A 14,187-nucleotide genomic window follows, 5' to 3' on the forward strand; every position below is an offset into this window, starting at 1 on the left:
AATTTTTAATAAATTAGCTTAATTTTTAATAAAATTATCTGAATTTTTATTAAAATTAGCTGAACTTTTAATAAAATTAGCTGAGTTAATAAAATTTAGCTGAGTTTTTATTAAAATTAGCGATTTTTTATTAAAATTAGCTGAATTTTTAATAAAATTAGTTGAATGTTTTTATAAACAGCTGATTTTTAATAAAATTAGCTGACTTTTTATTAATACTTAGTTAAATAGCTAAATTTTTATAAAATTAGCTTAATTTTTAATAAAATTGTCTAAATTTTTTGTAAAATTAGCTGAATTTTTAATGAAATAGCAAATTTTCATTAAAATTAGTTGAATTTTTAATAAAATTAGCTATATTTTCATTAAAATTGGCTGAACTTTTAATAAAATTAGCTGCATTTTTAATAAAATTAGCTAAAAAATTATAAAATTAGAAAATCAATAAAATTTAGTCGCAATTTACTGAAATTTTATAATAGTTAGCTGAAATTTAGGAAGATTGGCTTATATACAGGTAATTAATGGGATTTTAGTGAGAAATATAAAATAATTAAATTGGAAAATTAATTAAAAATTGGCCTGAATTTTTAATAAAATATTGTAATGAAATGAGAGATTTCAATATAATTATACCATGCACAGTAAACTTTACTAAAACTAAACATGTAAAGCTGTTTTTAATTTTTAACTTTGTTAGTAATACTTCTATTTTTTAATTAAACAATGATGTTAATTAAAATGTTTAATAGATTTTTTTCTAGATACTTTGAAATCCTTGGATGTGTCTTTTTCAGGCACTTCAGCAACTAAATATTTTATTTCTCCAGTTTATTTCCAGGTTTTTAATAATGTTTCAATTTTATTCCAAAAGGGGGAAGATTGAAGGGACACAAGGCAAATGAATAAAACCCAAATCCGAACTTATATAATTTATTTCAACAAAATAACAATGTTCATCCAAAATACAAACTAAAAAAATTGACAGTGTACAAGTTTTTTTTTTTTGGAAGCATGACGTCGTCTTAAATAATCGTGTGTAGAAAATATCAGTTCCACAAATTGTGTATCATCTTACGCGACGCGGTCACGTCCGCGTGGCCTAAATTAATTAAAAAAAAATTGTGAATTTTTTAAATCGAAAAACGTTTACAAGGTCGAGAAATACAGGGGGTGTGTGGGTAAGGGGGGGTAGTTGGAGGAAAATAAAAAAATCACAATTATTTACACAGTTGTCACTTCTAGCCTAAAACTATATTTAAATCTTTAATTTACATTTCCTCAAAGTTTATATAAACGAAAATTATCTGAGATGGACACATTTACACAAAAAAAAAAATAATATTAATAATATAATGTACAGGTATGCGTAAAAAATACGGAAATGCAAGAGAAAAATAGCGATTGTTAAAAAAATTAACTCTCAAATAATTTATTAAATTTATAGCCTAGCCTACGTTTTATTACAGAGAAATATATACATCTATATATAATATAGTTATAGTAAATTAAAAATATATAATATATCTACAGTGGACGCTACACATATGGTACAGCCGTACTCGTTCCAAGTCCAAGCCCTTAAAAAATTACACGAGACAGATAGAGAGTTTGAGAAGAGAGAGCAAAACCCGCACGACTGTTCCTCAGTCCGTAAACTCACACGACGAACCGTCCCAAAAACTTGTAACATCAGTCCTCGTCACTCAGCGGTTCGTACTGCGCACTAAGCAGGGGCTTGGGCTCGTTGGCCCTCACCCCGTCGCCCTCCTTGTGCTGCAGATAGCCGTACGCCGCGTACTGCTGCTGCTGCTGCTGCTGCTGCTGGGCCTGGTACTCGCCGTCGTTCTTGTCCTCGTCTATCACCATGTCCCCGGGACTGTCCCTGTCCTTGTCGCCGCCCGGCCCGTGCTCGTTGCCCTCCTTCTTGTCGTCCTCCGTGCGCATCACCTCCGCGATCCGGTTCTTCACGTAGTCGAGGGCGGAGATGTGCGACTGCGGCTGCGTCTGGTACCGCCTGAAGCCGGCGCTGTCGTTCCAGTGGTTGTTCTCCGGCGGCGACACCGGCTCGACGTGGTACTTGGGCTGCGGCTGCGCGATCCTGATTATCTGACGTTCGTCGTTGAGCGACACGTGCTGCGGCTGCGGCTGCTGTTGCGGCGTCGCCGACCGCTTGCTCTCCTCCTTCTGGGCCAGGCGGCGCTTCCACTGCTCGTTCATCGTCTCCTGCTGCTGCTGCTGGATGTTGTAGTAGTTGCTGGATCGGGAGGAGAAGTCGTGGCTGATCACCGAGTCGGTGAGCTCCTTGACGGTCAGGCTCTTGCTGACGCTGCCCGCGTCGTCCAGGTCGACGGATATCACGCTGGGCGGTCGGTTTTCGGAGTTGTTCTGGTGCTGCTGCTGCTGTTGTTGTTGCTGCTGCTGCGACGACTGTTGTTGCTGTTGCTCGCGCTCGGCGTGTTCCAACTGTTCACGCTGGCTCCGACTAGGAAGTGCAGAGTTTCATATGAGTATGGTGCAAATGTCGATTTTGGAGGAAGTTAGCTGATTTGTTAATAAAATTGGCTGAATATTTAACAAAGTTCGGTTAATTAAGGTAATATTGGAGGAAATGTAGACATATGAAAGAAATATGTAAATTTTAAGAGAATATTAGCTGAATTATCACAGAAATTAGCTGAAGTTTATTAAAAATTCAAGTAGTTAATAAAAGTTTGGTGCCAAACATAAAAAGTAGTTGATTATGTAAAATTTAGTAAAAACTTTGCTGATTTTTTATTAAGCTTCAGCTAAAAATAGCTAATTTAAAGCTAAACAGTATGTTATTAGCAAAAAATTCAGTTCATTAAAGAGATAACGGTAATTTTAGTAAATATTTAGCTAATTTTCTCAATAAAATTAGCTGAATATTTATTAATTCCAGCTAAATAATGACTTTTGAAGATGAAAAGTAGGAAAATTCATAAGAAATTGTTAAAAATCAGTTTAATTTGAAAAATATTAGCTGAATTTTAAAAAAATAGCTGAATATTTGTTTAAATCTATAAATCAATGTGATTTTATAATAACTTTTAAATAAAAAGAAGTAAAGAAACAAAATTTAGTGGAAATTTGGTTAATTTTTTGGTAAAATCAGCTACAATCTATTAAAAATTCAGTTAACTAATGAGCTTTCAGAGACAAGTAAGTATTTACGTATTTTTTGTAAAACTTTAACTGATTTTTTTAATCAAATTAGCTGAATATTTATTAATTCCAGCTAAATAATGACTTTTGAAGATAACGGTAATAGGTGTAAGGAATTCATGAAATATTGTCAAAATTCAGTTTAGCTAAATATTAGCTAGATTTTCAAAAAAATTAATTGAATATTTGTTTAAATCTATTAATCAATGTGATTTTGTAAAAACTTTTAAATGAAGTCAAAAATGAATAAAATTTAGTAGAAATTAGCTTAATTTTTTGGTAAAATTAGTTAGAATCTATTAAAAATTCAGTTAATTAATGAGCTTTCAGAGACAAATAGGTATTTACGTAATTTTAGTAAAAATTTAGCTGATTTTTTTAATAAAATTAGCTGAATATTTATAAATACCAACTAAATAATAACTTTTGAAGACGAAAAGTAGGAAAATTCATGAAAAATTGTCAAAATCAGTTTAAGCTAAAAATTATTAGCTGGATTTTCAAAAAATTACCTGATACTTGTTAAAGCCTATTTTAATTGTTGTGATTTTGAAAAGATATTTTAGTGAAATAGCTGAATTTTTAATAAAATTAGCCAATTTTGTTTATTATTCTTCAGTTAAATTATCTAAAAATTTTGAGAGAAACGAAAAAACTTGAAAAACTAATTATAAAATAAAATTAGCTGAACCTCTACAAAAATTAGCTGCATATTTGTTAAAGCCTGTATTACACTGTAATTTTGAGAGAAATACAGACATTTTTAAAAAGCAAATTATAAATTGAAATTAGTTGAATTTTTATAAAAATTATCTAAATTTTTACAAAAATTAGCTCAATTTTCCAATAATTAGCTATAACTTTTTAAAATTTAGGAAACAAACTAATAATAATTAGCTGAATCCATATTAAAATTAGCTTATTTTTATTAACTTGAAGTTGTCGAAACTGGCTTAATTAAAAAATGCTCCAGTTAGAAAAATTGGCTAAGTTTATTTAAATTAAGTAATTATGTAAAATTTAGTAAAAAATTAGCGGAATATTTGTTAAAGCAATGGTGATGTTGAGAGAAGCGAAAAAATTTAAAAAAGGTAAGTAAAACAAGAATCCACAATCAACAACATTAGAAAGCTATCAAAGACCAGAAAGTACCACAAATTACCTGTTGAAGCTGGAAAACAGCATGTCACTAGGCATCTTTTGTCCGGTCGAAGCGACGTCGGTCTGGTTGATCTGGTGGGTGATGATGGCGTCAATCAAACTGGCGGCCGTCAGCGTGCTACCGTCCGACCGTCCGCCCCCAGTCGGCCCGCCACCCGACTGCCTCATGCCCGGCGGCGGCCCGCCGTGATGATCCCTCGCCGAACCACCGCCACCTGGTTGCTGCTGCTGTTGCTGCGACCTGTGGTGGTACTCGTTGTTACGCTGTTGTTGATGGGCGGCGGCCGCCGCGGCCTGCTGGTGCTGGTGCTGTTGCTGCTGGCGCATCTGCTGGTGCTGTATTATCTGGAAACGGTGCGGCTGCTCGAGCTGTTCGGCTATGGTCTTGCCCAGACCCTCGTGGGGTGCCGCCGTCGGCACCGGCAGTGATGGCTGCTGAACCTGGATTTAAAAAGAAAAAGTTACTTTGTCTGCGTCTAAGAGGCAAGTTGTGATGACTTACAGCGACGTCAACCAAGGAACTGAGCGCCTCGTGGCCGGGCGGCAGGTACTGCGGCCTGGTGTGTCTTTGAATGACGCCCTGTCTTTGCTGCGGGCCCGCCCCGGCCGGCTGTTGCTGCGACGGCGGCGGCGTCCTGTGCGGCGAGTTCGGGTAGTACTGGATCTTGTCGCTCCTCCGGCCTAACATCTGCAACAAAAGACGATCGGTTATTTTCTACTCGCTTCTTGTCGTAATGAACAACAAATAATAAGTGTGTGAAAAAAATTGTAATACAGACAAGATGCGTTACCTGTTGCGACGTGATATAGTCGTTGTGTATAATCTGGCGGGAGCTCATGTGCTGGTCGATGGTGTAGCCGGGCTCGCGGTACTGTCCGCCGCCGTACTGCTGCTGCTGGGCGGGCGACTGTTGACTCGGCGGCTGGTGGGAGGGCGCCTGCGGCGACTGACGCTTGTTGAAGTACTCGTACGCCCGCTTGTCCTGGATCGAGTTGTGGGGCATGTGAATGGGAGTACCTGGAAAACAATTAACAATTATTAACTCTATTAAATCACAGACAGGAAGTAGACAATCATACCTTGAGTGATGGAGCCCATTTTGGGTTCTGGCGTCATTTGTCTGAGTATTCCGTAGCGGGACGGAGTAATCATGGGCGTGCCCAAAGTTATCGACCCAGTCTTCGGATTAGCCGGTTTCGGACTCGGCAATTTGGGCTGTGACCTAATCGAAAAGGCAGCCGGACTCTTCCTGTCCGCGTGGTACATCCCGTACTGATCCTAATTTAAAACAGTAATTAGTTTAATCTGGTTTAAACCTTGTTGTGTGTGTGTGAAACTTACGTTACGGCTTGGCACGTGCAGCTGTTGACTGGGCACGCCAATTTTAGCGGGATGTATCTGCAGACTGGGCTCGCGGGGCTTCTTGATGCTCAAGTCCAGCGTTTCCGGTTCTTGGCGGTGCGAGGCAGCACCGTCGTTGACCTGCAGCACCACCAAGTCGTCGCGACTCGACGGTATCGGCTCGGGATTCGGGTTGGGCACGATAGGACCCGAGACTGGTGTTATGGTCGCACCTAAACATAAATAAATCAGCCACAATTCACACTTATTAAATAATATTACTTACCTATCAGAGGAGTGACGAGCTTGGCCAGATTGAGATCGTTCCTCTGCACGCGGCCGGCCGAGTTCTGGTGGGCGGGGGCACCTTGAGACCCGCCGCCAGGTGGCCCGGCGTTCAAGTTGTACTCGCTCACTATGGTCACGTCCGCCGAGTCGTTGGAATTGAGGATGGACGAGATGGTGGGCGTAACACCGCCAGCTGCGCCCGCCGACGGTGGTTGGCCGGCGTTTTGCTGCGCACCCTGGTTCTTGTACAGCTGGTATTCGATCACGTTCAGCACCAGATCTTTGACGCTGAGCGGCGACGTGTTCTGACGCGGCTGTCCGTCCACCGTCACCGGAGTGATCGTCGCAGTACCCTGTTAAAATATTTAAATGTTAAAAACTCGGCTATGGCGTTTTATAGAGACAATTACCTGATAGTTATCGGGAGTGACCGCCTCGTCGGCGGTCTCGGTGGCACTCGAGTCGTACTCGTCCTTCTTGGCGCCGGTGCAACCCCCCACTCCGGTGCCGTTACCGCCGCCCATCATGGCGGGGGGACTCTCAGCCGCCGACGCGGTGTCGCTCGAATGGCGCTCGCGTTCCGAGGCTGCGCCCCCTACCGGCGGCACGCCGCCGCGCAGCGGCTCCTCGCACGACGACGTGCTGGAGCCGCTCTCCTCCTCGTCGGTCAACGTCGGCTTCCTGTCACCTACAACAAACCGAACCAAACCTAGCTTTGGGAACGTGCTATTATTTTTTGGCCGCGTTCAACTTACCCAGACAGCCTTCCAGATTGAGTCGCTTGCGATTGGCGGCGTAGAAGCTCTTCACCACCACCGGTAGTTTTTTCAGTCGTTCGGCGACCAGCTGCCAGTTGGCGCCTAGATCGGTGAGGGCGGCACGCAGCTCGGCTATCTCGGCCTCCGACCACTCCTCGGCCGGACCCAGGCGCCGCTGGATCCTGTTGAAGCACGCCGAACAGCACTTCGTGACGCCCGAAGGCACCCGGAACTCCGCCAGGATCGCGTCCCTCACGTCCTGCGAGAGATCCTGCAATCTAAACCGAAAACAAACAAAATATTAGTTTAGCTATTGTGCCACAGATGGCGACCTATTGTGTGTCGGTAAGTAGGCAACCTAGCACTCACCTGTAGGGAAACGAACGCAGTCTCTTCACCCTGTTCCTCGAGTTGGGACAGTTGGGCAGCGGACAGTGGGTGTACCTGCTGCGCACGCACTTGCAACGGCACGTGTTGCACACGCGGGCGTTGGGCGGCAGATCCTCCTCGCGCAGTCCGTACTGCGACGCCTGATTAGGTATCAGCGGTCTGGATTGCAGCTGCGGCCCCAGTTGGGTGCCGCACACCGCGCAGTTGCCCTGTATCTGTTTGTCTGCAACAACAAAAAAATGAACATTAATAAATAAAATAAATAAATAAATAAATAAACGAATTGTAAAAGCTAAAAACCAACGGGGACGGGGGGAGAGTACGTCCCTGGCCGTTACGGCCGTGTGCAAATTCTCACAAACAAATAATGCATTCGGGTAATATTTATTTGGTTTATTGGCATGTTTCATTTACTCAAACTGATTGAATTGAAATATCCGGAACATTATTAAAATTAAATTTTTGCCGTGCGGGCCTAAATGCCGGCGCACACACACACACAAACGCCGGGGTTTAATAAATAACCCGTAAATTAAATATAAAACGAAATGTGGAAAAAACATATTTCGATATGCGCTACGTAAATTTGATTAGCCGCGGTTTTTGCCGATAATTAACGCGATTGGTTTTCCACGAACGAATTATTCGACCGTTTTTTTTAATTTGTACGAAACGTCGTTTTCGCCGGTCGTTTTGCGGGCGGGGGGCGGTGGTGGCCGCATGAATTTTGCATTCCATATTCCGAAGATTGTTTGAACGGGCGCCGGATAACTTACATCAGTTCAAACAGAGGCCGCGGGGCACTTTTTACCCGGGCACGAGGCGGGCTCGCGTTCTGTTTGTTCTGTATTTATCTTTCATGGGGGTGGAAAATTGTCTAACCGACCCTCTCCCTCCCTCTTCACTTCACGGTTTTCGACGACGTACTTCTTGAGATTCCGGCCATTCAAACACTTAAAATGAGTGTCTTATTGTTAGCAAGGCTATCAATTAAGGGATGGAAGCTCTTTTCGTCCACAATACTGTGTTTAATAGACTGAGATAATCAACGACAATACATAATGAGCAAATTAATTAAAATTTTAGTTAAAACATTAAATTAATTTATCTACTGTATGACAGATGGCGACACAATTCGTTTCAGAAAACAGGTATTCAAGTTTACAAATCAAAACTTATATTTCTTAGACTTTTAATTGGATATTTAAAACTGTCCATCAACAATTTATAGATAAACCAGCCAAAATTGAAGTTCAGAATAGAAGCTGTAAACTCAATTGACATTCGTTACACTACAATAATTAATTCAACTGTTTATTCTTTAATTTGTTTTGTTTAGAAATGTATAGTTGTCATCTACAATTTACAATGAACATCTTACAGTTACAAGTGCAGCTACTAATTAGTAGATGGCGGCACCTCCCCATGACAAGACGACCGCAACCCGGTCGACGCACGATTTCATATTCCACCAGCAGACGATGTCAGGACGCATTCCGCCCCGATGAATACTTAATAAAGCGCTCTGTTTGCACGGCGTGTCATTCAATTTCGCAAATGAAAGGGCCGCGTGTGTCTACCCGACGTTTTTATTTTTAATTACATTACGCGTTTGTAAATAAGAAATCCGGGTTGTGTTTGTACAGCGAAACGCACCCGAACAAACGTCGACGTCGGGAGGGGAATATATAAGGCCAATTTCGATGATTGAATATGCCACGTATGTGTAATTTTTTCATTGTGAGCGGGTTAGAGGAACGGATAACAGACGGCGACACGTCCCCCGTGTTGACATTAGGTAACGCAGTTTGCTTAAAGCATTAGCGGACCCGATAAGCGGACGGGGTTTAAATTAATTAATTTTTGATGTTGATTAACGAACCCCCCGCGGCGGTGCCGATAATGGTAATAAAAAAGGATGTGGATGCGGAAAGATTGAAATCCACCCCCCGCAGTTTAAACATCAATGACGCTCCGGATAAAACGTACATTATTGTCGGCGTGTCCCGCGGGTGATGTCCTCGCTTCTGGATGTCGGCACACAATGAGCGCGACTTAACGAGCCCCCGTCCCGGTTTTGTGCGGCTGAGGGTCCCGCGGGACCGTCCCGCACTCCTTCGCCCGGTGATTAAACGCCGTCGATCGCAATATTGCCGACGATAAACAAGAAACAATCGGTGGGCGAGCGGCGCGAGCGGTCAAACAGTTCCACAATTCGCCAATTTATCCGGCTAATTGTAATTAATGCCCCGGCCCGATCCGCGTGTTTGATTTATTCTGATTACTCTGCATTTTGGTAATTAATATGGTAAGCATCGGGTAAATACGGTGCGCCCGACCCCCGCGTGCGTTGCCCGTTTCATTATTTTATTTCGTTTATAGGCGGTTTATGTTTTTTTTTTATTATTATTATTTCGGTTTTTCGCTCGTGCATCCCGCAATTATTGCACCACCGACGATTTTTACGCATGGAGAATTAAACAACAAAAATCACGAGCGTTTCCGATTTAATCGCCGTTCGAAAGAATGCGTACAGGGGTGGGTTTTACAACCCCCGTTGTTTGGTAATTGGTTACAAAAAAACGAAAATACAAATATAAACGTACATATATAAATAAGAAAGTCAATAAAGAAACAGTTAATGCATCTACTGAGTAATAGATGGCGACACGTTTCGTTTGAGAAAGTAGGCAATTAAGTTTACAAATTATTTTCTGTGTTTCATAAATTTTGGCTGGTAATTAAACACCAACAAAATAAAAATACAACACGTTAAGTTTATCCATAAATTGTTGATGGACTTTAAATATCCAAATAAAATGTTGGAGAAAGAATAAATATTCATTAATTTTCAACAAATTGAACAAAAAACTGTTGATTGATCTATTGTGAAACAGATGGTGACACAATTCGTTTCGGAAAGTAGGCAATCAATTTACAAACTATATTCTGAGTTTAATCAAGTTTGGCTGGTAATTAAACACCAACAAAATAAAAATACAACACCTTAAGTTTATCTATAAATTGTTAAAGGACAGCTTTAAATACCCAATTAAAATGATGTAGGAAGTATAAATATCCGTTAATTTTCAACAAATTGAACAAGAAACTGTTGATTTATCTATTGTGGCACAGATGGTGACACAATTCGTTTCAAGAAAGTAGGCAATGAAATTTACAAATTATATTCCGAGTTTAATCAATTTTGGCTGGTAAATAAACACTAACAAAACAAAAATACAACACGTTAAGTTGATGGACGGTTTTAAATATCCAATTAAAATGTTGGAGGAAGTACAAATATTCATTAATTTTCAACAAATTGAACAAGAAACTGTTAATTTATCTATTGTGCGACAGATGGTGACACGATACATATCAAAAAGTAGACAATTGAAGGAAGAACTCTTTAGTTCAGCTACTGTCAGACAGATAGCAACACATTCCGTGTCTGAAAGTAAGCAACCAGGCTTACACATTGCATTACAGGTAATTAAACACAACGAGTTTGTGTTAAACATCCAATTAAAACACCGAAAACAGCATAAATTTGAACGTATCTATAACAAATTGCAGGAAGCGACTCACCATCACAAAAGAACGCGTCCGGGAGGTGGATTTTGCACCCCCGCCGTCGGTAATTGGCCGGGTAGCGGATAATCCCGCGGGCTAATTAGACCGAGCGCCGCCGTCGAAAGTCAACACGCGCTCTAATTGGGGCCGGAGCGGTTTAAATAAGACAGACCGAGCGTAAAGCGATAAACCACCCCGTAACTACCCCCCTCCCCCACTCACCGCCGTTTCAGCCGCGTACACGTGAGAGTTTTCGGATAAAGTGTTTGTCTTTAAATAATACAACCGGCGCATCAATTTCTTCGGTGCCAATTAATCAAAACGATCCGGCGTGCACGATCGACGGGATTTGGAGGGCGGCGTTTGTTTTGTCGAACGAAATTAGATCGGGCATACTATTGACTTTGTCACCGATCGGGTTGGACATGTCGGTGGGTGGTTTGTACACACACTCACACACACCGGTACGGACACACACACACACACGCTTATTAAGTTTTAATGGTGCGGCACGTTTCCCGCGGGATCACGGCGCGATAACGGGAAACGAGGGGGGTGGACAATTACGTTTATTGTGCCCAGCCGCCCCTCTCGCTCCCTCGCCACCCTCAACGATTGATTCGCATTCACAATCGGACGTACAAATTCGATAAGCGTCGTCTAATTGTGATGTGCACATGTTCTCCCGTGAGGAGAAGAAACCATTTTTCATGCCCGATTAGCTTTGATGGTTTACAATTTTTCACCATTGATTTGATTAACCCGCACTAGTTCATTAAATGCCAACAATAAACATGCTATTTGATACAAGTATAGCTACCAATTAGCAGGTGGCATCACCTTCAGACGACAAGACGTAGGCAACCCAGTCAACACATAATTTTTATTTTCCCAACCAGACGATTAATACTTAATACATAATAAAGTAGTTGTTTAATTATGTAACACACTCGTGAACAGGACAAACCATTTTTCATCCCCTATTAGCTTCGACCATCAAAATTTTTTCCAACAATCACAGATTAATCCCCCGCAGCGGGCGTCCCCGGCCAACTTATCGAAGATGGCATGTTTGCGCAAATATTTGTCCGGTTTTCCGCCGCCGCCCCCCGGCGCCCCGCCGCCACGATAGCGGGGCCCGCGTTCGCTGCTTAGTCGACGGAATTTTTCATCTCCCTAATTAATTCAGTATTAGTTAATTACCGTTCTTGCGCACGGTCCTCCCTCCTCCCAACGTCCCACCACCGCCTGTACAACCTTAATTAGCGAAATTCCATATTTAAATAACATTCCACTTGAAAATTATAAACAAACACAATCCAAGTAATTGCGGGACCGTTGTTCGAAACGTTCTTAATTAATAAATATGTGTTTTATTTTTTTTTTTGGTCGATAATTAGTCGGATGCGATTTTATCGTTTTCCACGGATTGATTTGATTCATTTAAAAATTAAATTGTTAACGTTGATAAATTGAAAAATATGTAAATCTATAACTAACTCAAGGGTCCTCCAGGTTCTTTATCTACTGCGTAACAGATGGCGACACACTTCGTTGCAGAAAATAGGCAATCAACTTTACAAATTATATACTGAGTTTAATCAATTATCTATAAATTGTTGATGGACAGTTTTAAATATCCAATTAAAATGTTGGGGGAAGTATAAATATCCATTAATTTTCAACAAATTGAACAAAGAACTGTTGATTGATCTATTGTGAGACAGATGGTGACACAATTCGTTTCAGAAAGTAGACAATCAAGTTTACAAATTATATTCTGAGTTTAATCAAGTTTGGCTGGTAATTAAACACCAACAAAATAAAAATGCAACACATTAAATTTATCCATAAATAATTGATGGACAGTTTTGAATATCCAATTAAAATGTTGGAGGAAGTATAAATATCGATTAATTTTTAACAAATTGAACAAAGAACTGTTGATTGATCTATTGTGAGACAGATTGTGACACAATTCGTTTCAGAAAGTAGACAATCAAGTTTACAAATTATATTCTGAGTTTAATCATTTTTGGTTGGTAATTAAACACCAACAAAATAAAAATGCAACTCATTAAGTTTATCCATAAATTGTTGATGGACAGTTTTAAATATCCAATTAACATGTTGGAGGAAGTATAAATATCCATTAATTTTCAAAAATTGAACAAGGAACTGTTTATTTGTCTATTGTGAGACAGATGGTGACACAATTCGTTTCAAATAGTAGGCAATCTAGTTTACAAATTATATTCTGAGTTTAATCATTTTTGGCTGGCTTTGGCCAACAAAATAAAAATACAACACATTAAGTTTATCTATAAATTATAGACTAAGACAGCTTTAAATATCCACTTAAATTATTGAAGGAAGAAACTGTTTATTTAGCTACTGTGTAACAGATGGCGACACACTCCGTAGCATAAAGTAGGCAATCCAACCTACAAAGTACATTATTTAATTAATCAATTTTTATCGGCACTAAATGTCCGTGAAACACAAATATAAATTAAAAAAAACTAACAGACGCATAATTAAAAACACACGTTTTTATGCCAGATAAATTAGCCGGATAAAATTGAAACAATTCCTTTCGATTCAATTCCGTACATGAATTTTCTATTCGATTTCCGGAAATTAATTGGAAAACGCGCGACGTTCGTGTATCAATTCAATACCAATAACGATAAAAACGCGCGATAGCGCATAATAAAAACCGGGGGAGACAATTTTCACTGTATTATTCTATTTGTTATTGCTTTTATAATTATGGCCCGGAGATAAACATCGTGTCGGAACGAATGAAGCGAATTAAAAACAAAAAGGTTTTCGGTACCGGCCGAAGGGGAAGGGGGGTTGATGGAAGGGTTGAGGGGTTAAAAAATATTAACCGGGTTTTTGTACGTGCGCGGACAATTCGTTTTACCGGTTTTTATTAGACGATAAGTGCGGTACTTAATATATTAAATTCGTTGCGTTCTATTCGTGGTAATTTGTATTAAACGAAATTTGATTGATGATAAAATATTTGTTTTAAATCGAAAATTAAATAGGAACATTAAAAGATATTAAAATTGATGTTTTTAATAGTTTTTTATATTTATTTATTCCTTTAATTCATCTAATTATGGTTCAATTTTATAATGAGTTTTAGTAAATTATTTATGTTCCATTTTCTCTATTAAATAAACAAGAATATTTATTAGAATTTTTATTATAATAACTTCCGATTAATTTCTAATAGTTTTTTTGTTAATATTTAGTTAACAGGATGTTGAAACAATTAAAAAATAAGATAGTTTCTTGTTTATTTTTTTAAAAAAACTAATTCTGATTCAAAATATTGATAATTTTTACTAGTTTTTATGTTTTTTATGTAGATAGTTTCTTCTTTATTCTTAGAAGCTCTTTCTGATTCAAAATATTGATAATATTTACTAGTTTTTATGTTAATATTTTGTTAACAGAATGTTAAAACAATTTAAA

The 14,187-nt window shown here is 39.4% G+C and overlaps 1 protein-coding gene across 1 annotated transcript in view; it reads right to left on the reverse strand.

Annotated features, from left to right (window-relative positions):
- Positions 1 to 917: 917 nt before the first annotated feature.
- The window catches only part of LOC109604753 (uncharacterized), a 58,454-nt gene continuing 45,184 nt past the window's right edge, over positions 918 to 14,187 (reverse strand). Inside the window, exons 8-17 of the mRNA XM_049969147.1 lie at positions 7,105 to 7,348; positions 6,733 to 7,013; positions 6,388 to 6,665; positions 5,976 to 6,330; positions 5,690 to 5,922; positions 5,428 to 5,626; positions 5,139 to 5,365; positions 4,850 to 5,035; positions 4,349 to 4,788; positions 918 to 2,485 (exon numbers count right to left, since the gene is read on the reverse strand). Of these exons, the coding sequence (XP_049825104.1) occupies positions 1,693 to 2,485; positions 4,349 to 4,788; positions 4,850 to 5,035; positions 5,139 to 5,365; positions 5,428 to 5,626; positions 5,690 to 5,922; positions 5,976 to 6,330; positions 6,388 to 6,665; positions 6,733 to 7,013; positions 7,105 to 7,348 (3,236 nt within the window). The 3' untranslated portion in view covers positions 918 to 1,692. The remainder of the gene's footprint in view (positions 2,486 to 4,348; positions 4,789 to 4,849; positions 5,036 to 5,138; positions 5,366 to 5,427; positions 5,627 to 5,689; positions 5,923 to 5,975; positions 6,331 to 6,387; positions 6,666 to 6,732; positions 7,014 to 7,104; positions 7,349 to 14,187) is intronic.

The sequence above is a fragment of the Aethina tumida genome, chromosome 6 (assembly GCF_024364675.1).
Source record: "Aethina tumida isolate Nest 87 chromosome 6, icAetTumi1.1, whole genome shotgun sequence".
NCBI lineage: Eukaryota > Metazoa > Arthropoda > Insecta > Coleoptera > Nitidulidae > Aethina > Aethina tumida.